The 25521-nt window shown below is 35.1% G+C and overlaps 2 protein-coding genes across 9 annotated transcripts in view; one reads left to right on the top strand and one right to left on the bottom strand.

Moving 5' to 3' along the window:
* si:dkey-181m9.8 overlaps window positions 1–18455 on the top strand; it is a 29507-nt gene extending 11052 nt beyond the window's left edge. For 4 of the 6 annotated variants that reach the window (XM_087240907.1, XM_087240905.1, XM_087240906.1 and 1 more), the window contains 12 exons: window positions 1535–1626; window positions 1718–1900; window positions 3417–3596; window positions 3927–4025; window positions 4114–4203; window positions 6537–6651; window positions 6730–6848; window positions 6929–7042; window positions 7131–7194; window positions 10223–10316; window positions 10407–10575; window positions 15767–18455. In XM_087240907.1, the coding sequence (XP_087097033.1) occupies window positions 1535–1626; window positions 1718–1900; window positions 3417–3596; window positions 3927–4025; window positions 4114–4203; window positions 6537–6651; window positions 6730–6848; window positions 6929–7042; window positions 7131–7194; window positions 10223–10316; window positions 10407–10575; window positions 15767–15937 (1490 nt within the window). In that variant the 3' untranslated portion in view covers window positions 15938–18455. The remainder of the gene's footprint in view (window positions 1–1534; window positions 1627–1717; window positions 1901–3416; window positions 3597–3926; window positions 4026–4113; window positions 4204–6536; window positions 6652–6729; window positions 6849–6928; window positions 7043–7130; window positions 7195–10222; window positions 10317–10406; window positions 10576–15766) is intronic. The other 2 variants (XR_015478520.1, XR_015478519.1) reach the window with 1 other exon arrangement.
* Window positions 18456–19393: 938 nt separating this feature from the next.
* On the bottom strand, window positions 19394–25429 carry impa1 (inositol monophosphatase 1). 3 transcript variants are annotated; one of them, NM_001002745.1, is given in 10 exon segments: window positions 19394–19573; window positions 19576–19704; window positions 21445–21596; window positions 21750–21858; window positions 21929–22037; window positions 22265–22310; window positions 23148–23252; window positions 23341–23474; window positions 23561–23650; window positions 25200–25400. In NM_001002745.1, coding segments are annotated over 8 exon segments (847 nt in total). In that variant the 5' UTR covers window positions 23624–23650; window positions 25200–25400; the 3' UTR covers window positions 19394–19573.
* Between the last annotated feature and the right edge of the window lie 92 nt (window positions 25430–25521).

Here is a 25521-nt window from a genome sequence, read left to right as displayed (position 1 = left end):
AAAAAAAAACCTCCATATTAAAAGCTACTGTTCCAAACTATTTTTAATGTTTCTTATAATAAAATATATTGTGTTAAGTGGGAAAAAGTTGTTGTTTTTTTACCCAGACATGTTAAAAAAGCATATTTTTGAGAAGTAATTATAATACTGTGAAACCGTGATATTTTTATCCAAGGTAATCACAGCCTCAAAATCTTATATCAGGCCATCTGTAACTCCAACTGTACGACAAACATTAGTTTTCAAAACATTCATTCATGTGTACATGTATGTCTGTATATCACCTGCCTTGGCGACAACCGGGACCGACCCACTACAAACAGTGATAATGTTTCTTTTTCCCAAAAACGAGTTCTGCAGACATCGCGTGATGTTCTGAACGTTTTTATGAACTTTTTGTGCGACAGATAGACGCAAGTGGCTCTCTGTATTTCAGTTTTAGTAACAAAAGCAAAAGATTTGTTAAAGCATAATGACCATGATATGCATACGTCTCCATATTGACGCTTTACTTTCATGACCGTCACCTAGCAACAGCTGTACACAAAACAGCAGCATGATGTCGCAAGTGTACTGGGGTTCAGAAGGAAAAAAGACGATGTGAACACAAACCATCCGAGGGGGGAGAATCCAACTTGGGTTCGGACCAGGCAATTGGACAAAGTGTGAAAGCACCCTTATACACTATTCGTTTACCTGTATGCAATAACCATTCTGACCAATTCCTATAGAATTTATTCATTTTGAGGTAACAATGTAAAAGGTATAACCTTCTTTTTAAACATCAAATTACTTTTAGAAAAGGATTTTTAATATTACTGCTAAATTCAATGTTTATATCCCCCCCAAATAAAACTTTTACAATATTTCTGTGGCAATCTGAATGTTTGTGACAGAAATAGTAATACTAAAACTAAAGACTGCAGCTGCTGTAACCATCACAGCGGCTCTAAAAGCTCTCTCTATCTGATCTTTTATTTTCTTACACCCCTACACGTGCTTTACTCCCTTCTGATGCTGGTCTTTTACTGCTCAGTCAACGTGGCTAAAATCTATGATAGTTTGGGGATTCTCTTTATTGGCACCCAAATTGTGAAACTTTGCTCTCTGATATTCGCAGTGCAAAATCCCTTAGTAGTTTTAAATCATTACCTAAAACATACTCTTTTAGGGTAGCTTTTATTTGATTATTAGATCTATTTATTTATTTATTTTTATATATATTTTTTTTTTTGCATTCATCCTTGTATGTATCTTTTACTGCTGCACATTTTATCTGTAAAGTGCCTTGAGATGCTACTTTTAAAGGTGCTATATAAAATTTTTGTTTGTTTGTTATAATTGTGAATCAAACGTTTTAAAACGATTTAAATTTTAAATTTACCACTGTGGTCTTCAAAGGTTTAATGAACATAATTTACAATAATATGTGTGTTTGAACTGAGATTGCAATTTTTTAATTACAAGTAATCATGTTTTTTCATATGAAAAAATACTTTTTTTATTTAAACACTTTCATGCTTTTTCTTCCCAGATGCAGAGCATGTTTTGAAGCAGCCTGACAGGAAGATTGGCATCAATGAACAACATTTTTCTATTCAGCTGAAGAAGTTTAAGGACATGGAGGTAAGTGGAGTCCATATCAAGATGTTTATTTGACCAGTTTTTCCCCACTCCTCTACTTATTCTTTGCACTAAACAAAGAATCTACCATTAGATCCCAGGTGGCATCCAAGGTGACAAGGCTGAAATGTTCCGGAGCATCTTGAGTCTGGAGGGATGCAGCTTCAGCTCCACAGATGTGCTGGAAGCGGTGCAGTCGTGCCGAGATCTTCCATCTGCTCTCAAATATCTCTGCCACGATTGTCCTATTTGCCAGGAGCAAGTATCCTTCAACAGGGTGAGAAGAACATATTAAGTGTAGTCTTGATGTAAAAAAAAAATATGGAACCACTTTTAAACTTTACCTTTATTGGTTATGCATTGGATGATTATTTTTGTTAATAAATAATAATTATTAATACCCTATTAATAAGCTTTTATTTGAAATAAAATGTATATATTATATTATGTTATATTATAATATATTTTATTAAAATATTATATAAAAACTTTTTTAACTATGTAGAAAAAATATTGACAAGGAAGGCATTTTCATTGTTACAGTATTAGGTTTCAAATAATTGCTTTTAAACTCCATTTATCTAAGGGTTTTAATATACATATACATTATTGGAATCTTCTAGAGAAAAAAAAATTTCTGCTTTGCGTTACTCTGCGTTTTGGTTCTGTTGATGTAAATCGCAGATGATCCCTAAAACTGCATGCGCGAATATCAAACTAAAGCCAACTTTAATGTGCTAGGAGGTGATTGGTTTTCTAAAGTATTTCCTAGTTCACGCTCGAGGGCTCGTGCAGCTTCACAAAGCCGCTGGGGAACAGACTTCGCCATGTTTATGCTGCCAAATGTCCCAAATAGTCCTCGCTGCAGCTGTGACGACATAACCTAACCCGCCTTGCAGCAACGGCAGCCGTCTGTGGGCGTGGCCAGGCCAGAATGCATTTTCAATTTCAAATCGGCTTTCATTCATCGCGATGTGTTAAATGAAAATGCATTATGTTTTTTTTCATTTTCATTTTCGTTCTGCAGCAAACATTGCACAAATGTCTTGGAAAATGCTAACTGAAATACAGAAATACACTGCCATTTACATATTGCATTATCGTTTTGCGTAATACATTTTAGAATTAATTTTGCTACACACATCCCATGCTGTTATGCTGAAAATGTAATCCTGCATTTCCTAGATGTGAGTGTAAATGCATTTAGGACAAATAACATTTAAATGATCATTTTGCTACAGTTTCTGCTTGTACTTTATTCACATCAAATTCAGTTTGTGTATAGCATTTTCAATTTAATTTTGCAACTTATAAAGCTTTAAAATGTGGATACAATTTACATATTAAAACAGTGTTTGAAATGAGAAATGTAAACAATGTAATTTAATTTACATTTTCATTCTGCACCAAACATTGCTCATATGTCTTGGAAAATGCTAATTCAAATACAGAAATACATTGCCATTTAACATATTGCATTGCCATTTTGCATATTACATTTTGAATTGAATTATGCTACTCATACGTTTCCATATAATATACATATACATATATAAAATTAAAAATAATACTTTATTTAACCGTTATTCATTTTTAATCAGTATTTATTGTTATATTTCAAAATTTTTATTTTAAAATTTTTTTTTAATTTTTTTTATTAATTTTATAAGTTAACAATTATGTAATTTTTTTTAAGCCGTGAAGGCAACCCGGTCATCGTGCACAAGTGAATAATACACAGCAGGATCTCTTTCAGTCCTAAATGTAGTATCTGTCTGTGTTCTCCTCCTCAGATGGTCACCATGACACACTGCTCCTGTACGTTCTGTGAGAGCTGTTTTAAGAAGTACTTCTCCTCTGTCATTAAGGAGAAGAATATAGTTCATGCTGTGTGTCCTCTCTGTAATCTTCCTGATGTACGAGGAGGCCGCAGGGAGGACACCATGGAGTACTTCAGTCTACTGGACACACAGGTGTGGGGCTCTTTAAATTCTCTCTAAAATCGAAATGAATATGTTAGACTTAAAGTTATTCACCTTATTCTCCGTACACGAGCGGGCGCAGCCATTTTAATCCTTTTGGCTCGAGACGTCCGGTCTCATTCACTTCCATTCATTTTTAGACATTAAAAACGTCTGAAATTAAACATTTGAAATTAGATCACACATCTAACAAAGCTGCACATTTTAGTTGTTGACCTTTAAACATAAGATTTGTTTTGTTGTTTGTTTCTGATTTATTGTCAAATCCCATATGAAATTAAATAAGGCATATGACTAAATGTAAATATTTTGTATGTGTAGATCAGGTATTATTTGGACTCCCAGATTCATGAGCTTTTTCAGAGGAAACTTCGAGACAGAGCACTGCAGGAAATGCCCAACTTCCGCTGGTGTGCACATGTACGTTTCACCATTCTCAGATACTTTAGTGAAATGTTATAAACGTCTGTTTATATTTAGGTCAAACTGTAACTGTTTTGTATTTTAGTGCTGCTTTGGGCTCCTTCATGAAGCAGACAGGCTGAGAATGGACTGCCCCAGTTGTGGGAAAAGCACATGCTTTAAGTGTAAAAGGCCGGTAGGTTCTGCATTCACAAAATGCTGTGTTATGCTTTGCATCATACTGTATGCTTTCACATCAAGAACTATAAATAAAGGTATAACCTCATTGGCATCCGCAGCAGCACATGGTAGTGTTCATATTATAAGAAAGCACTACAGTTTTGTCATCTGCTGCTTTAATGCTCAAGCTATTTAAAATCTGGTGGATTCGGATCAATTATCAATTATTTTATCATTTATCAGCTGAAATTTTTTTTTTCTGAAGGTGATTTCAACAATATTATTATTCTGTATCATTGTCATTATGGTGTAGTGTGGATTTTGATGTTTAAAACTATATCTAATTTGTGCAATTGTTGGTTTAGCAGGGTTTACACTGGGACCTAAAAAGTTTTCAAAAGTCTTAAAATTTCTTAAATTTTAAAATCAAAATTTTAGGCCTTAAAAAGTATTAATTTTCCTTTGTTTGTGTATAGCCATCCAGTCTGGCCAAAAACCATACAATCACCAATAATCCATCTAAAAAAACATTAAACCTTTCATTCTAAATTATTATTTTAACTCTAATAAGCATAATGCTTTAATTATTTTCCTTACAATAACATTTGTTTAAAAGTGCCTGGACAAACCTGGACAGATTGTTGTGCATAGATTTAGTTAATTATAGTTTTCCAACGTTTAAATTTTGTTTATTGTACATATTATATATATATATATATATATATATATATATATATATATATATATATATATATATATATATATATATATACATAAGATATATATCTAAGAATATAAGAAGTTTGCTATAAGAAGTTTGTGTTGGAAAAAAGTGTATGGATACAGATAGAGCTTGCTTGTTCTTACACAAGATTTAAAATATTTTTGCTAAGAAATATCTAAAATATAAAAAAATATTATTCATTTATTATTGTATTATTAAATGCATTAAATTATAATCATCATTTTTGATAGGGAAAATAAAAATCTAATAAAAAAGTGAACAAAATGAAAACTTTCTTAGCCTTTAGCCCTTTATGAGTCTAAAACTTCATTAATAATGGTCTTAAAATGTCTTTAAAAGTTTTAAATTTAACTTGGTGAAACCTGCAGAAACGCTGAGTTAGTCTTCAGACCAAAGTCCTTAAGTTGTCATAAAAAACATTTATGTTTTGTGTTAATATTAACTTTTGAACTTAATTTTTTAACACTACTGTTTAGAAGTTTGAGGTTAGTAAAATTGTATTTCTCAACTTTGATCAAAAGCAAAAGTTAAGATGTTTAGTTGCTAATTTAAATATTATTAATGTTAAAACTTTTTTCCTTAATGTTTTATGGAAGGAAAAATTCAGCTTGGTAAATTTCTGTTTAAGATAAATAGGGAGTTATTTTAAATTGAAATAATATTCACAGTATTTTACTGTATGTTTTGGAGTAAGTTAATAAAAAAATTTTTTTGAAACTTTAAAGTCTTATTTGTTTTATTTCGGCTAGAATAAAAGCAGTTTTTAGTTTTTTTAAAGCCATTTTAAAAGCTATATTTTTTTTTCGATGGTCTACAGAACAAACCATCTTTATACAAAACTTGCCTAATTACCCTATCCTGCCTAGTTAACCTGATTAACATAGTTAAGCCTTTAAATGTCACCTTAAGCTGTATAGAAGTGTCTTGAAAAACATCTAGTCAAATATTATTTACTGTCATCATGGCAAAGATAAAATAAATCAGTTATTAGAAATGAGTTATTAAAATGAGTTATTAAAACTATTCTGTTTAGAAATGTGTTGAACAAATTTTTTCTGTTAAACAAAAAGTGGGGAAAAAATAGGGGCCTAATAATTTAGGGGGGGGGCTAATAATTCTGACTTCAACTGTCTAATATAAACATAGGGCTTTAACATTGTGTATATATAAACAAACTTAATTAACTTAAACATAACTTATAAACTTAAGGAGGGTTTTAATATTATAACTTGAGAAACACTGGCCATATAAGTGAAAGAAATCCAATAAAAACGTATTTACATTGCTTAAAGAACGACAATGCAAAAAAATACAGTGATTGAAAGCTAAGAAATTGAAATATGTGAACAAATCACACAGCTTTTTGAACGTCAGGTGCATTACACAAGTTTAGTGAAATCACACATCAACAGAAAACCTCAAATATGAAAAGATTGATCCTCAGAATTAAGAATCCACATCAGTATTGATTATAGAAATGATAAAATGTTTGCCTGACAAGTAAACATCTGACCTAAACAATTCTTACTATTGGGCCTCTGCATTGTGAGGGCAGTTCTCATATTTTATAGATGCTGTTTTATTCTTGGATGCTTGTTTTCCAGTGGGCTCCACAGCATGAAGGAATCTCATGTGAGAAGTTTAAAGAGTGGGAGCAACTCAACAGCCCCGAGTACCAAAACTCCAGGCTAGAGCAGCTCCTCAGCAGGAACAAAATAGGTGAAACACAAACTCTTGCTGTAAAGTATCTAACTGGAGCTGTTCCCAGGTTGTAATGTTTTACTTGCCTCTTTCTAGACTGCCCAAAATGCAAATTCCGCTTCTTCCTGGCCAGAGGAGGCTGTTTGCATTTCAGATGCACTCAGTGCCAGCATGAATTCTGTGGTGGCTGCAGTCAGCCGTTTAAACAAGGCTCTGTGAGTTTACTTGTCTCAGCAGTTGTTATTGTTGTTAACAGAGCTCTGTACCAAATAACAAGCATCTGTTGTCTTTGCAGACCTGTAATTTTTCCATCGAGTGCGCAGCTAAAGGGTTACATGCACACCATCCTCGAAACTGCCTATATCATCTGAGAGACTGGAGCGTCCCGCGACTACGTACCTTGCTGCAGGTGACAGAACTTTTATCTGTGATCTAGCATGAACAGGACACTACCATCATATCCTGCTCCTGTTAAATAATTTTTTTTTGTTTTTCAGCGCTATGGAGTATCACATCCGCTCATGTTTAGCCCCAAACATCCAATGGGGAGACACTCTAAAGGTACAGTTTGTATGCCTATATCTAAAGACAGATCAAGTTACCTTTACATAGCACTTCATGCAATGCAGATACAAACTAATTAACAAAGAAATAAGAGAATCAGTGGTCAACTGAATATATTTTCTTCATTATTTTATTATATTCTATATATAGTTTAAATTTTTTATGTTGATCATGTTTTCTGATATGAATGGGGTACATCATTCTGTTTAAATCATTGTAAAAGATGAGTCAAAGTACTTTGAAAGTATTTAAAAAAGTAGTCCGAGTGGCGTTTTATACTTTACAGCCAAACTCTGCTTGCATCCAATTTCTTACCAATACCACCGAAACATACAAAAATCATTAGGAAGTCATAAAATGTTTAAGTGAATTACAGGAGTGTTCATATTGAGCTGCGATAACATTAATTTTGTGACATAAAAGCTAGTTTAAATGGTTCCTAAAGCTCCTCATTGGTTTCAAACTGTCCTAGAGCGCCATCTGCTGTTAAAAGTTAAGCCTAAAATTCATTCAGGAGAGAATACCCATACTCTTCTCATAATCGAGAGCTCTAGTTTAAATACATTATATAGTATGTGAAATGTAATGTTGGATTCACACCATATGTGAATGCAAGCATTCCCATGAGTTGATTACCTACAAATTCAATTCAAATCTAAAAATAGAATACAATTTCTACTGGGCGGGGCAAATGATGCAGTGTGGCGCTGGTGTACTACAATTTTAAAGAAACTGACTGAATTTACAAAAAAGGAATTTAAACCCTAAATTTATATTAATAATTGAATTGTCTGGGCGCCAGGTAGACCTAAATCTACCAAATGGAGTACGACAACAAAAATGATTAAACTGATAATTTATCTGATGGTGCTTTATCATCACCAGCTACACACAAATGTTAAATAAAAATAAAACACAAATAAATGTTCAAAGTAAGTAGAATTCACTTTAAAGTCCTCACAGTCAATGTTGAGTGTGAAACGTGTAGAAAACATGTTCACGGTCTTTTGTAACAGTTAATTTTTTTGTAGAAAAACAACAAACTTTATAGTCTCAGGGTTGAACAAACAGTTCAAACAATGTATCACTCCATAATGTATCCCACAAAGTTATAAAAAATTATTCTTTATACCCAATTGGTTATTTCAGTTCATATTGTGTGGTCCATTTAGCGATCGTCACAGTGTAATGTGTGATCTGTTTGAATTACCAGCATAAATGCACAGAATTTGCCTCAATCGCGTCTCCTGCACAAGTTCGAAACATTTAGGTTGATCTGAAAATTCCTGTCGGGTGGCGCAGTGGGTAGTGCTGTCACATGCGGTACAGGTGAATTGGGTTGGCTGAAATTGTCCGTAGAGTGTATGAGTGTGTATGGATGTTTCCCAGAGATGGGAAACATCCATGGAAGGGCATCCACTGCGGTAAAAACATGTGCTGGATAAGTTGGTGGTTCATTCCGCTTTGGCGACCCTGGATTAATAAAGGAACTAAGCCGAAAAGAAAATGAATAAATGAATGAAAATACATATCAGGTGAAAACATTATGTGAGTAATCCAGAGAGAGTGATGTAATACACATCCCATTTACATCTTATGTAAACCTAGCATAATAGATATAATCTTATATAACCTAGCATTGTTACTACCTACAACTTATTACTGCCTACAGCTCTAGTTTTGTTATCCAGCTAATGTCAGTTCAATGTTGATTCAGATCATTTTTTTAACTGTGCTAAATTTGCAAAATTCATCATTTATGAAACTTTGAATCTGTAAAAATTTTTTATTTATCAATGAAATAAATACAAATAATATTACTGAATTTCAAGTATCTTGAGGGGACAGTTCAGTCAAAACGTAAAATTCACTCACCCTGAACTTGTTTTCAAGAGGTTCCAAATTAAATATCCAGAAAATCTCTGGATCAATTTACCGGTAAAAAAAAAAAAGGTGTTTACACGGACACAGCATTTCTGGAATTTTTCTGGAAAAGACCATTTACACATCCTTTCCAAAATACAGGTAAATTCTGACATCATTAACCAGAAATGAGCTCTAAACGGGTGTGCTTGTGTTTGTCAACATAGAAGGGGTCGGGCTTTTGTTGATGGTTTCACTTTTATGTAAAGCATTTAGCATTCATGCATTCATCCCGGAGACATCCAAAAGCAGAAGCGCGAACCGCAGCTAAATGTTTACACACTTGACTACATTACAAATTCTGTGGATGGATAAGTATTGTTAACAACTTTGATGAAAACATATAGAGGAACACTTTCACATGTCAAGATGTACATAATATGTGTGTGTGCTGGTGCTCACCGGTTGCTTCACGTGCACATGCGTCAAACAGCTGAAGCAGAGCTTGAAGGTAAACAAACAGCGGTTTATTATACACGTAAATGAGATCTGAACTTGTAATACTGCTCTTACACCATTTCTCCATTTGTCATTGAAATAACGCCGTAGGTAGTTGGTTAATTTGTGTAAAAGGTCTACCACCACAGCTGGAAAAAAACCTAGTGGAAACACTGATATGTCTGGAAAAACCTTCAAAGGCTTTTATTTTCATAAACAGCTCGGATGTGAATGTGTCTGTGTTCTGATTTGCTGGAGTAGATGTCTCACGTCAAAGCGTTCTAATCATGGACGCACTCTTTCCTGCAGTTTACCAGCCAGAATTCCAGCAAATTAATGTTACAAATTCACTTTCTGGAAAATTGCCGGAACAAATTTACCGGTATTTTTAAAAAGGGCCTGTTCACACATGATCCCTTTCTGGAAATTTGCTGGTAATATTCCAGAAATGTCTGTATGTGTGAAAGGGGCTATTGAAACTACCAGTTTGCAACTTTCTTCAAAATACTTTTTATGTACAACAAAAAGTCAAACAGGTTTTGAAAAGTGGAGGGGAACAGTGACAGAATTTTCATTTTGGGTAAACTTTCACTTTATATGTACTTTTATTTAAAATTATATGCTTACTGACAGTTCAGATATTGTTCAAATGTGTCCCTCATAGGCATCTGTGGTGTAATGGAATTCCAGGAAACAGGAGCTGTGAAAGAAGAGGCATGTGGACGACAAGCCTTCCCAGAGTACAGCGGTTACTGCACGTAAGGCACTCTAGCTCTGCTAATCCTTCATTCTGTGAAATATATTCTCCTGAGAATAAAGCAAAAACCCAGAGATATTCTCACCTTCAGGTTGCATTATAAAGAGGTTCTGGTGGAGCTGATAAACAGCAATGGACTGGACCCTGTGGTACTGTTAGATGGGGCAGAACTGAGGGCAGAAATGGACCGCTGGAAAGTGCCACTTCCAGAAAGACATCCTTTGGAGCCGGATCAGCGGTACGATGACAGACTTCGACAGGTTAGTGCTCGCTGGATTTAAATCATTCACTTTACTAAAAAGAAGGGTTAAGTGGGATGTTTAGTTCCTCTGACTTATAAATGATATGTTCTAAGTTCAATTTATATTTACATACAATAGTTTGACATGAGAAAAGCTGTTGGAAAATATCAGTGTTCATTTTGTCTATGAAAATGGTTGGACACAAATAGAATTTTGTATTTGGTCTGCTGCGCTAGTAATACGACTAAAACAGTGAACAGTGAACAGTGCAATGCTGAAATGATGCATTACATTATAAAAGTCATTATAAATAAAAGATTGCATTTACATAAACATTACACTATTGTATACAAGATAATCATTCGTAAATATCTCACATTTTTCATTCTAATAGTATTCATATGCAAAGTCTTTATTATATGACACTTCAAAATTAGAAAATTATATTGTAAGAAATTATATAGTAAAATGGCCCATGAATTAGTTTTTAGATTGATGCTGTCAGACGATTCATCTCATGCAAAATAAGTTTAAATTTACACAATGTGTGTACTGTGTAGATTTATTATATGTTTTTGTATATGTTTATATATTTAGATATATGATTTAACTTCTATCTAATAATCTGTAAATGTTTTTGTTTTGATATATGAGTGTTGGGGGTGTAACAGAAATTTAATCCAAAATTTGTAACTATCGCAAAGAGATCACCTCTTGTGTCAATCAGATCACATGTATGAAAGCATTTAGGCTTTCCTGTAAAATATAATGATAATGTAAGAAGATGTGGTAGGTTATTCAGGATGTGGTGGGTTTCTTAGGTTATTAAAGGTGTTTTCGGTCACTAGTTAAACCTGCATCAATCAGTGTAAGCTGCACGATTAATTATTAAAAGGTTAGGATCTCAACACCCACACATAACAAATAAAAAATAATTGTGATTTGCGTATGTTAAATAATCATTTCAATCACTGCATTCAAATCTGTTTGAAAAATGCAAAAAATCAAGAAAGAGATTCAGTCTTTAGTCTTTTTAATTATTTATGAATAGTTTGCAAACAGTCAAATAACGCAGAAGTACTGGGAGAGAACAGTTTATAGTTTAGATAAAACCACTGATGTTTATGGTAAAGATTAAAATCATCATCACATGCATTTAACTTGACTCAAAAATGAAAGTTGTAGGCAGCAATTAGATTATTTAACCAGTAGGTGGCGACAACCAGCCATCAAAAATATGCCACTAAATAATTCTACAGAAGGTAGACATCTACCAATGAAACATGAAGTTTTATGAGTGAATAACTGAATCATTTTTGAAAATGAGACAAAAAATAAATTTGGGTTGTACAAATTATGTTAGATTTACACATTTAGCGTTATCAGAAACAGTAGTAGTAGCAAATAATTTTTCACACTAAATTATTTGTTTAGCGTGTTTATTTTAAGTTTTTTCAAGGTTTTACAATAAATCAAAGGTACTGAATATGTCACGATATAATTTTATTCAGCTGAATATTTCTTAAATTTCTTTAAAATAACATGACAGATTCTCATTTCTGTTTGTTAAAACCAAAATAGACTTGCAGTACTGTTTTTGTAATAAATAAAAAACAACTTACATTTGTCTTCTCTGTTTTTGGCTGATCCAAAAAATGGTAAAAATCTGTGACTAAAAAAACATAATGTGATCTGAATCGTGAGATTTGTGATTTGTTACACTTATGAGAGAGATTTAATGCACAAACATATATTATGTAAAAACAAACTTTTATCTGGGATGCAATTAATCGTGATTTATCTTTGCATTTATCCAGCACTAATAAATTTGTATATATAAATACAAACATACAAAGTAGATTTTTATTTTAGGTATGTATAAATTAGGTTTCAAGAATTGATTTGGAACATTTTGTTTTAAACCAGGAAGAATCCTATAATCTTCATTGCCACTATTTTTATAGACCTACAACCTACTTGGAGTTTTATATGTGTGGGATTTTGCTGAGGTAAAGGATCCTGAAACAAGACTTAAAAAGAAACACCAGCTGAAGTGTCATAAAATAGATTTTATGGACAGAGCGTGAGGGTGAGACTGTTGAATTACCAGCACTAGTTCAAGTCAGACAACAGATCATGGTGTTCATGGAGCTAATACTAGCAATGAAAAAGGCAGACCTTCCAGGGTACAAGATAAAATGAACTGTCAAAACTTACTGCCAGATTCTGGAGGACAAATTCTTCAAACTGTGGGACACCAGAAAATGGTGCTGATGCCACCATCTCCCACCCTGAAAGGTTCAACCTGCAAAAAGAATCTATTTTATTCTGACACTTCAGTTTGTGAGGTTTCAGGATTCTTTATCTTCGTAAAGTCTCAAAGAATCTGACACAGTGTTCTTCTGGAGACTGCAAATAGACTGCAGTTCTACGGTGGCCTTGGCTATGGCGTTGCCTCCTCCTTGTGGGCATTTTAAACTTTTTTTTTTTTTACTTTTTAGTGTGATTTACATCTTGAAACGTGCATCAAAAAATAACAACATGAAATGATCAGATTTTGTAGTTTCACTGACACCGATTTCTTCATTCTTGATGATAGCTCTTAAAAATATATTCATTCACAGTTTTTTTTTTTAAATACTGTTTGTTTACATGATGCCACTATTGTAGCATCAACGATAAATATATTGTTTTCAACTAAAGGCCAAGCTTCATTTCCATAATTTTTATAATAATAAAAACAATTATTATTATTATTCATTCATTCATTTTCTTTTCGGCTTAGTCCTTTTTTAATCCAGGGTCACCACAGCGGAATGAACAGCCAACTTATCCAGCATGTTTTACGCAGCGGATGCCTTGTAGCCGCAACCCACCACTGGGAAACACCCATACACTCTCATTCACACACATACACTGCGGACAATTTAGCCAACCCAATTCAACTATACCACATGTCTTTGGACTTGTGGGAGAAACCAGAGTACCCAGAGGAAACCCACACGAACACGGGGAGAACATGCAAACTCCACACAGAAACACCAACTGACCCAGTCGAGGCTCGAACCAGCGACCAAGTGCTACCCACTGCGCCACGGCATTGCTCATTATTATTATTATTATTATTATTATTATTATTATTATTATTTATGATTTTGCATTATTGGTCATGGGTAAGTCATTAATTATATGTATTTATTTATTTATTTAGAAAGTACCACCCACACATTTTTATATACATACAATTCTCTTATATCCATACCAATAAGTCCACATAATTTTAATTAATTTGGACTGCAGTGTTCAAAAGCAGAATACTGGAAAAAGGATTGTTTTGTTGATTTGCAGGCCAATCTTGGAAGAAATGTCCCAAAACATTTATACACACACACACACACACACACAAATACATAACCTACAGTTTTATGCAAAAGTTTGGGCACCCCTCTTTGGCTGCATAGTAATGTGCTCTTTTTTTATAAGAGAAGATCACAGTGAAATGCTATCTGCTTTCTAGTGAAAGCTATATAATGTCATGTTTTTCAGATAGTAATTTATAGTGTAGCAGTATTCAGATGTATGAAATTAAACTACTGTGCAGAAGTTTGGGCCCCCTCTGTTTTGTGTGAATTTCAAAACCTGTAGTCACATATTGCTGATTGATCACAACCCAAAGTTGATTTGAGCGAAGCTGCACTTTTCTCCACATAGACTTCCATTCATACGCAAGCTTGTGTGACAAGTTTCGCAGTTCGATGCACTGGAAACTTCAAGCTTGCTAGACTCTGGCCTGCGAAATCGCATAACATGATTGCATGAGACCAATCCAAGAACAAAACATGACCTTTCTGGACAGAAATTAAAATATATAGCAATCGCTCGCTTTTTAAATGTCTAATCATCTTGTTTATTCTTGCCCATTTTCATAGCAACATACAACAGAGTTTTGCACACACATGCTCAAATGTGACCGCAGCTTAACTCAGTGAACCTTAACAATCCTAACACAGGTGCAACCAATCATGGAAAAGGATATTTAAGATAGCTGATTGCTGGTTGTGCTTCTCCTGAAGCTGCGGTCGCACTAGAGTTTGTGTGTGCGGAATTCTGTCGTACGGCGCTGCGAAAAGGGCCGGGATTAAACAAAATTATTAGACATTAAAAAAAAGCGAGCGATTGCTCCATGTTTTAAATTTCTGTCCGAGAGGTCCTGTTTTGATCCTCAATTGGTCTCACGCAGTCAAGTGATGCAATTGCCGTTCAGAGTTCACCAAGCTTGAACTTTGCACTGCAGCAACCTGCAAAACTTGACGCATAACCCTGCGTTTCCAGACTGACGCATTTGAATGGAAGTCTATGGGGAGAAAAGTCAAGTGTGACCGCAGCTGTATTGTGAACCTAAAGTAGCAACATGAAAAACTCAAAAAACTTCTTAAATGACCTAAAAACTAGGATAATTCATTATTATGAATTAGGAGAAGGATGCAAAAAGCTATCACAAAAGTTTAAAGTATCTCCACAGTCAGAAATATAGTAGGAAAATGGAAGGCCACAGGAGCAGTTCTTGTGAAGGAAAGATGTGGTAGGCCAAGAAAAATATCTTAAAGGCAAAGGCGAAGAATGGTTAAAATGGTAACAGACAGACCAAAGTCTTTTTTTGACTAAAATGTGGAAACATTTTAATAATAAATGTACGGCTTTTTGCTAAAGTACCATTGGGATATTGTCATTTTAATAGTTTCTGATATAGATGTTTTTGTTCTAAAGGTCCTGAGCATAATCACTTATACAAGCAAATAAGGGTGAAAAGGTTCATATTCCTGTTATTAAAAAACAAAAAAAATTTACCAAAATGCATGCTGCCTGCATTAGTGGCCAAAAAGATTAAATAAAATACAAGTAAAAATACCAAACTGTAAGCTAGGAACTACAAGGGTTAATAATTATATTTTATTTAGGGGCGTTTTTTCACTCTCATCCCTTGTTACCAATTACATTCACTTATTAATGATTACACCTAAAAAGAATAGTAGTCATTAAGATTGATCTGGTTTGGAATGGTAAAAGGTGCTTAGATCATAAAATTGACTTGCATAATTATCGACTAAACAATTAAGCTCACACTTTGACAACTGATAATGAAATTGTGAGTCGCTGTATGACAGTTAATTGTTTTGCCTGACTTATAAAAGACATTGTTTTCTGTCAGATCTTAAAGGAGCGGTTGGTTCTGGGCAGTGGTGCAGCTCCTGGATTGAAAGCAGCTGCTCCACCCACTCCATCTCCCTCTTCTCCTCCAGAGGCCGGGGCTCCATGGTACTCCATCCTGAACCGGGCAGTTTCTGAGGACTCACAACAACTCCTGCTGCTGACCGACTGAGGAGCTTAGAGAGACTGGGACTTCATATGCATTTCTGATCTCACTGTTAACAGTGATGAGGTTACAAAGCTCTGGATCACACTAGCCTGATTTTCAACACATTATGGGGTCTTTCCCTCACTCTAATCTAAAGGAACAGTCCCCTTTTTTTTTAAAATGAGCTCATTTTTATAAATATCCATATACAGTGCATGCAAAAAGTATTCATAGCGCTTCACTTTTTCCACATTTTATCTTGCAGCTTTATTCCAAAATGGATTAATAATTACAAAGTGAAAAAAGAGTTTTTGAAATTGTTGCAAATTTATAAAAAATAAAAAAGCTGAAAAATCACATGTACATCAGTATTCACAGCCTTTGCTCAATACTTTGCTGATGCACCTTTGGCAGCAATTACAGCCTTAAGTGAATTTGAATATGATGTCACAAGCTTGGCACACCTGTCTGGGAATTTTGGCCATTCCTCTTTGCAGCACCTCTTAAGTTCTATCAGGTTGGATGGGAAGCGATGGTGTACAGCCATTTTCAGATCTCTCCAGAGATGTTTAATAGGATTCGAGTCTGGGCTCTGGCTGGGCCACTCATGACATTCACCGAGCTGTTGTGAAGCCACTCCATTAATATTTGGTGGTGTGCTTTGGGTCATTGTCCTGCTGGAAGATGAACTGTCAACCCAGTTTGAGGTCAAGAGCACTCTGAAGCAGGTTTTCAATCAGGATTTCTCTGTACATTGCTGCATTCATCTTTCCCTCTATACTGACCAATCTTCCAGTTTCTGCTGCTGAAAAACATCCCCACAGCATGATGCTGCCACCACTATGCTTCACTGTATAGATAGTATTAGCATAGTGATGAGCGGTGCCTGGTTTTATCCAAAAGTAACTCCTGGCATTCAGTCCAAAGAGTTCAATTTTAGTCTCATCAGACCAAAGAGTTTTGTTTCTTATGGTCTAGAGTCCTTTAGATGCCTTTTGGCAAATTCCAGGTGGGGAGTGGCTTCCGTTCGACCACTCTACCATTCAGGCCTGATTGGTGGATTGCTGCAGAGATGGTTGTCCTTCTGTAAGGTTCTTTTCTCTCCACAAAAAAACGCTGGCGCTCAGACAGAGTGACCATCAGGTTATTGATCACCTCCCTGACAAGGCCCTTCTCTCCCGATCACTCAGTTAGATGGCGGTTCAGCTCTAGTTCCAAACATCTTCTACTTACGGATGATAGAGGCTATTGCGCTCATTGGAATTTTCAGAGAGGCAGAAATGTTTATGTAACCTTCCCCAGCCTTGTGCCTCGAGACAATCCTGTCTCAGAGGTCTACAGACAACTCCTTTGTCTTCATTTTTTATTTTTAATAAATTTGCAAACATATCAAAAAATCTTTCTTTCATATTGTCATTATGGGGTGTTGTGTGTAGAATTCTGAGGGAATAAATGAATTGAATCCATTTTCGAATAAGGCTGTAACATAAAAAAAAATGTGGAAAAAGTGAAGCGCTATGGATTACTTTCCACACGCACTGCATATAATCATTTTTTTAAAACTCGGGTTGCACTGAGCACCTCAGTAATATATGTTCGTGCACTTAACCACTAAGCTATTGGCGCCAACAAAATATGCTCATTTTACAACCCTACTATAGTTTAGCTTAGCATAGATTATTGAATCTGATTAGACCATTAGCATCATGCCATACCATGACTGCAGCAGGCGTAATGATATTACACATATTCTAACTGGTTGTGCAAGTGTACATCTTGGTGCTGCGGATTAATTTCAGGCGCTGCGTGGTATGATTGCACCTGCTGCAACAATGGTACGGCAGCAAATTTCCTTGATTAATACACCAGATTGAGAGTACAGTTCCTAGTCATATCAGTCTAGAAAATAACAACTTTTCATGTTACATCGGTCTTAGTACACAATGTAAATACAAAAGAATCAAGCTTTCAAATAGGAATATTATTTATTAATGGTAATTTTTAAGTGAAACGCTAATGGTCTAATCCGATTCAATGATCTATGCTAAGCTAAGCTAGAGGTGCACACACCAGACCCAGAGATCGGCTGAATGGAATAAAAAATGGTAAAACTCAACTGTTTATCTCTAGAGGAGCTTATTTTCCCCCCAAAAAATGGATTTTTCCTTTAACGTTATCCTTAAACAGGTGTGGAGCAACAAGCAGTGACGCGGGAGTTTTATCCGTTTTTACAGTACAAGCACTGAGGTTTGCGTGTCATAGTTATTCTACAAACTTACTTCTGTCGAAGCTTGTGGCTCTCAAAACTAGTCTGATTCTCTAACTTCTAGCAGTGAGGATCTACTCATGCTTGTTTTAACTGTTTTGTATTAATTGTATATTAAATGGGCAAAATTATACAGTGTATGCGTTATACAGAGCACAAGTTTGCACTTTTGTGAAATGGGTATTAGCATGGTCTGTAAGACGTGTGAAAGGTTACGTGTTGCGGATATCTGACTGTGTGAATAACTGTGAATATAAAACATTTTATTTTCTCAAAGTCTCATTTTTTGTTTGTTTGGAATATTAACACCCAGCCTATCGAGGTTTGTGTGTATGTGTGTGTTTTTATTTTCAGCTGCCAGAAATGTTTCCTCAGTGTTTTGTATTAGCTGAGCAGGAGAGCTGACACCACTCAGACTGTTCGCTGGAATCACTCTGCTGTTTGTTTACTCAACACTTTTTCTTCAAGTTACATCCATATTTCAGTAGGTAAGAGAAAGTGGCTATTTGAGTATTATCAGTATTATATTTAGTGTTTTCCAGAGAAGTAAATTAGTTTTAACAGGCACTAGTCCTGGCAATATTCCGGAATGACAAGTTGTAACAAGTAACTTGTAAAAAAATAAGTATATAAAATAAATATTCATAACATAAGGCGAATTGTTGGGATTCTGCTGTGCGTGAACGCAAAAAGAAATAGCAAGCATATGAGCATGTACACATTCAGAACTTGAAATGAGACATTATCTGTAGGCCAATCAGATGATGCACTGACCGACACAGAAATAAAAGCCTTTGAATCCTGTCCAGACACATTTAGTAACAGCTTGTTAAGTTGACAACTTTTCTGTTCCTTTATTAATCTATAAAATTATCCCAGTGATGGGTTGCAGATCTATAAAATTATCTATAAAATGCTTATGATAAATCGCTGTTGAATTTACCTGCAAGCACTGCTTTCACGAATATTATGGAACGTCATTGTCTGTGTGTACTGTGCATTATTAATAACTTGGAAGTATTTTTAATAGCATTACTATAATAAAGTATAATAGTAACTTTAAGGTAATTTATTGGTATTACTGTTTGAAACTGGCTATTAAATAATGCATTTAGGAATAGCATTTACTACTGTGTGGTGCTTAGAAAACCAGTAGCCGATGTTCTATTGATAAAGCTATGACTGCTTCACAGGTGAATTATATTACCAGTAAAAAGCTTTAAATATATTTAATGGCAATTAAACCTTCAGTTGTTACACAGAAATCTGATATATTTTCAACACTTTGAAACAAATCATTTACGCAGCATAGAAAAGGTGGCAGAGAATGGTTAGTGAATCTAAATGTATTAATGGCATATTTGAACAGCACAGGCGCTTTTCTTTAAAAGAGCTTATTTGATGGGGTTAACCGGTGCATCATCTCTAACTGCAGGGAATGCCTCAACCTCTTGAACCATTCTTTCTCCAATCGTTTTGTTATTGGCTGCTAGAACTCTTCTGGACATGAGGTCAAACGGTCCACCTGAGGACAAAACAATGCGACAATATAAATGCGGTAATATGCGACAATTGCATTTAAATTTAATAAACAAAAATGTAATAAACGAATATAATTTCTAACAATACATATTCTATATTTCAAGAGTTCACACTTAGATAATGCTTGACTATGTTAGCAGGTTTGGCATGCTGTCCAGGGAGAGAACCTCATCTGAAATTTATTCATTTTCTTTTCAGCTTAGTCCCTTTATTAATCTGGGGTCGCCACAGCGGAACGAACCGCCAATTTATCCAGCATACGTTTTACGCAGCGGATGCCCTTCCAGCTGCAACCCATCACTGGGAAACATCCATACACACTCATTCACACACATTCACTACGGACAATTTAGCCTAGCCAATTCACCTGTACCACATGTTTTTTTGGACTTGTGGGGGAAACCGGAGCACCCGGAGGAAACCCACGCGAACACGGGGAGAACATGCAAACTCCACACAGAAACTAAACCAGCCGAGGCTCGAACCAGTGACCTTCTTGCTGTGAGGCGAACGTGCTGCCAACTGTGCCACCATGCAGCCCAATTGCATTTAAATGTAATAAATATAATTTCTAACAATACATATTCTATATTTCAAGAGTTCACACTTAGATAATGCTTGACTATGTTAGCAGGTTTGGCATGCTGTCCAGGGAGAGAACCTGATCTTGGACATAGATGAGCCCGAGGCTTACGCCTGGTCAATGAGCGTTAGGAGGGATACGAGATCAGGTAGTTCTCGAGAGCTCCCTTGATTTGTTAAGCCTATACCATGATAAATAAGATGGCTCTATGGAAATAGGCCGCCAACCGCACAAGTGTTTATGCATAAAGTGCTTGCAACTGTTACTATTATTTACTTCAATTGTGTCACATGTCTTTAGACTGTCGGAGGAAACCAGAGTACAGAATGTGCCGACTGGCTCAGCTAAGTACTTGATCCAGCAACCTTCTTGCTGTGAGGCAGCAGTGCTAGCCACTAAGCCACCGTGTTGCCCTTAGCTAGAATTGTGGAAGAGGGAGAAGGGATGGATGGGGGGTTCTTCCAAAATGAATATAATGATAAAAGTTAGGCTGGATATTTATGTTAAATTTGGAATAATCCGATTGTCAATCATATTACATGCTCCTCTTGAAATTTGTTTGTGAAACTTCACATAAAACAACTGACAATTTTGAAAAACCTATTTATTCATTCATTTTCTTTTCGGCTTAGTCCCTTTATTAATCTGGGGTCGACACAGAGGAATGAACTGCCAACTTATCCAGCATATGATTTATGCAACGGATGCCCTTAAATCGAATCCAAATTCTTGTATAATAAGACGATAGAAACTCCACGCTATTCCCGGACTACTCTCTATTGGAAATGAATTACTTCAGGCTTGTTGTTTATCGTGTGCAGTGATAAGGCAGCTTTAGGAAGCTGACTCTCTGTCCCCCCTAACATGTCATCTAACATGTCATAACTGTTTATAATTCAGTCAAATTATGAGCTGCAAAGAGCAAAGTTGGTTTGTCTTGTCTATAACTTGGCAAATGGCCATGAAATAAGAGGAATAATCAATAGCTGGGTGGTTCTTTGCCTCTTTGTATGTAGTGTTCCAGTATCATCGCCAACTATACTGGCCTAGAGTGCATCATACAGCTTTTTAAGTTGTTTTCAGGGCTCCCCAGAAACAAAGGTAACATGCTCAACTTAAACTAAAAAAAGCTCTCATTACCTTCAACATCCAGGAGAACTCCTCCGGCCTCTGAAACGATGACCGCTCCTGCTGCCATATCCCAACAGTGGATCCCAATCTCATAATAGGCCTCGACACAACCAGCTGCCACCAAACACATGTTGATGGCAGCAGATCCAGCACCACGTATCCTAAAGAAGGAAATGTAATGAACATTCAAGAGGTATTTGTTGATGCGCATTACAGTATTTGTACATCACTGCAAACTCTGTTGTATACTGTAGGATAATACTACATTTAGGAGTAATTCAATGAGTTTGCATATTTAAAGAAACGCTACATACCCATGAACTGGCAGACACAAGATCTTCCTCATGCTAGAGAAAATCTTTTCAACGTTTTCAGGATCTCTGTTAGAGCCAAACTCTGTCGCGATGATTGACTGGTTGATCTCTGTTGAACGATTTGGAAACAGTTAGAGAAACTGGATCAACTCTATCAGAATGCTCAGAATAATACTTACCTTTTTGGTCCGACACTTGCAGCGGCTGCCCGTTACAGAATGCTCCTTTTCCTTTTCGAGCCGTGTACATTTTATCTTCTATACAGCTGTAAACCACACCAAACTCTAACTGCAACAGAACAACCACTGACAGTTTGACTGACGCTCTTCAAACTGCATGAACTTACAACCTTCCTAATGCTTGATAAATGAGCAAGAAAACAAAGTGGGTGCAGCGCGGCTTTTTCTGTGTTCATCTCAGTGCACATTTCAAAAGATTCATTAGCAGCGGTGGCACTTTTTGTGTTCCTAATTCTAAAATTGAAGAGAGCACATATGAAAGGAAATGATGCTTACCGTTTTGTTGACAGCAAAGCCAATGGATACGGCAACAAATGGATATCTGCACAAAGGAAAATGTTTATTTCAAATGGCTTTTTTTTTTCTAGAAGAGCAGGAAAAATCTAAAATATGCAGTTGATCAGATTTCTCACTCCAAATGCTTAAAGTAATTTCAAGGGTTGGTTCACACCCCAAAAAATAAAGAATCTAGTCATTTTTATTAAATAACTTTTCACGTATGGAAATCATTCTGTGATCATTTGCATTATATATATATATATATATATATATATATATATATATATATATATATATATATATATATAACTCATGGTGGCCCGAGTTTAATTAACAGTTTGAGGTCCAATGCCGATCTTTCCCTCTCTTTGCTCCACTTTCCTGTCTCAACTCTACTTTCCTATACAATAAAGGTGAAAATCCCCTAAAATATAAATATATTAAAAAAATGAGAGTAACTATTAATGACCGTTTCCCAGTTCTGGGTTGCAGCTGGAAGGACATCCGCTGAGTAAGACATATGCTGGAATAGTTGGCAATTCATTCCACTGTGGTAACCCCTAATAAGTAAGGAAATAAGCCGAAGGAAAATGAACGAATAAATAATATTGGCCAATTAAGGTTGTAATATTAAAATGAGATTTAATTACATTTAATAAAATCATTATGCATATAATACTTGGTAATATTTATTAACCACATGAACTGTGTGGTTAGGATTAGGATGAATGGAATAGGATTTGATGTTAGTTGCATGTAATTATGCATCATTTTTTCTTATTACTATAATAAGTACATTGAATGTGTAACAACTGCTTCATAAAATACATTGCTTATTTTATACCTTTAGACCCCTCTGTATAAGTAAATAAAATCTTACCCATGCACAAAGTTAGTGGTCCCATCCACAGGGTCAACAATCCATGTTGGGTTTTCAGTCAAAACACAAGGTTCTCCAGCAGCCACAGACTCCTCACCAATGAAACTACAATAAACAGAAGCAGATGCTGTGCGTTCTCTTTACTGTAGATTCAATGTGATCTAATGTTAGCATAAAGGACTCAAGTCAATACCTGTGTTCAGGAAACTTCTCCTTCACTGACGTAATAATAAGCTGCTCCACATTCTGGTCTGTTTTGGTGACCAGGTCAACAGATGAGCTCTTGCACATGATCTTCAGGTCGTTCTGCAAAGCCTCCCTCACAATCTGGCCAAGAGAGGGAAAAAGAGTAAGACTTCATTGCACAAAAAATACAACAAAAAAAATGTTTTAAAAGTGCGTTGACATCTTACCTCTCCTGCTTTTCTGGCCAAAGTTACAGCATGGTCCATGGCATCCTGCCAAAGGTCAGGCATTGTGCCTTTATATTCTAGGATGCCTTTCTAAAAAAAAAAAAAAAAAAAAAAAAATTATTCTCTTCAGTTTTAAATTGCAGTCACAAACACCATAATGATGTAAATCAATTCAGATCACAGTTCATTTTTAAAACCCTATTTTGTTTGAGAAGGCAGTTTATGTTTCTGATTAATCCCATATTTTCCCTGAGTTCCTGAATTCCTGCACACGCTCCTTATATAGAGTTATTCCTATAAATAACTGGACCCCTAATTGGTTCTTTGACTGAAGAACCAAGCAAAAAAAAAGTACTATGGCAGCTTTGATTTACATTATAATAGCTGCCATCAGCTGTAAAATCATGATACTATTATTAGTATTATTTTATCTATTTCTCATTTATGTAAAAGAGATAATTCACCCAATAATGAATTTTGAATGAATTGAATGATGTCTAATGCTGGATGCCCTCCATTAGATGCAATGTAATAACAGCAAATGTTTAACAAAAATCCTCATTTGACTATATTCCACAACAGTTTGTTTTCTTTATTATATATTCTGTCAAATTCATCTGTCACACTGACTTTTTATTCTGTTCTGAAAGATTCAAGATAATGAAGAATGTACATTATTCTGTTTGTTTATTTTAGTTATTTAACAGGGACAATACACTTAACATTGTTATACAGAGACAACTGATGCTGTGTACATGGTACATATAGCATAAAGCTAATTTGCAGCCCTCGTCGGAAAATGTAGACAAGTCCAACCTGAAATGAATACTTAATGTTCACATTGCTGTAAAGATTTCAGCCGTTGTTTTGGCTTTACATAAAAAACTGGGGATGAATTGATTAATAATTAATTTTTTAAGGGAATTTCTAGACAGTTTCATGTCACCTTTTTATTACTGTTGACTTTTAAATGCTTAATATTGGTTACTACTGGCTCCCTTTAAAAAGACATTAGAAAGCATACCTTAATTTGACTTCATTTTAATTTTAGAGTGAACTAACTCTTTAGGTTTTGAAAGCAGTGTTTGGTAAAAAAATAAATAAATAAAAATAAAGTAGTGCTTTTAAACACTGTTGAGGCTACCACCATAAACGCATTTCATGTACTACAAGAAAAAAAAACATTTTCTTTGGCAAATTTTACATTTATATATTAACATTAGGGATGCATATAAAGGACTTATGTAAATAAATAACGATCAATGAAAATCATTTTTATACACCTAAAAGAAAAATGTAATGTTAGCTTTAATAAAAATAAACACCTAAAACATTAAGCTGTTAGAAGCTAAACACCCTAAAAATCCACAAAATGTATATTTTATAGCTCCTGAAGTGCATGTCTGAACTGTACAAGCATACTCTCATTCAAAACACAGATGAGCTTTGGCTAGTGATAGTAAAGATCCTCCTGTACAAATCTGCTTCGGTTCATTGCTATACCTTTATAATTACGTTAAGCCAAATATAAACATCGATGCTAAACTTGCTTTATGATCGAAGCGCAAATACAGTAACATAACTCGTTAAAACCCAACCAATAATAATAATAATAATGTTACCTAGAGAAAATGCTTACCAACCGGCGAAATGAAGACAGTCTATCAGATTGTTGTGTTTCCGGGTTCTTGGAGGAGCAGAGAAGATTAACCCTACATTATCTGGGTATTTTTAAAAAACCACCGAAGCATTAAGTATAAAGAAATATCCTCTTTGTATATGTGTAGCTTATACTATACGTTTCAATGTTCTGTTTAGCATCAGTGTGTTGAAATACAGTATCATATTAACTCGTATTATTGTTAATGCGCATGCGCATTGTGTAAGCATCACGACCGCCTGACACAACTAAGCATTTTTATTTTATTCTGTATGACTAACGTTAAGTATTCATTATTTAA

The sequence above is a fragment of the Danio rerio genome, chromosome 2 (assembly GCF_052040795.2).
Source record: "Danio rerio strain M-AB ecotype USA chromosome 2, GRCz13ab, whole genome shotgun sequence".
NCBI lineage: Eukaryota > Metazoa > Chordata > Actinopteri > Cypriniformes > Danionidae > Danio > Danio rerio.
This window is presented reverse-complemented; position numbering and strand designations above follow the sequence as displayed.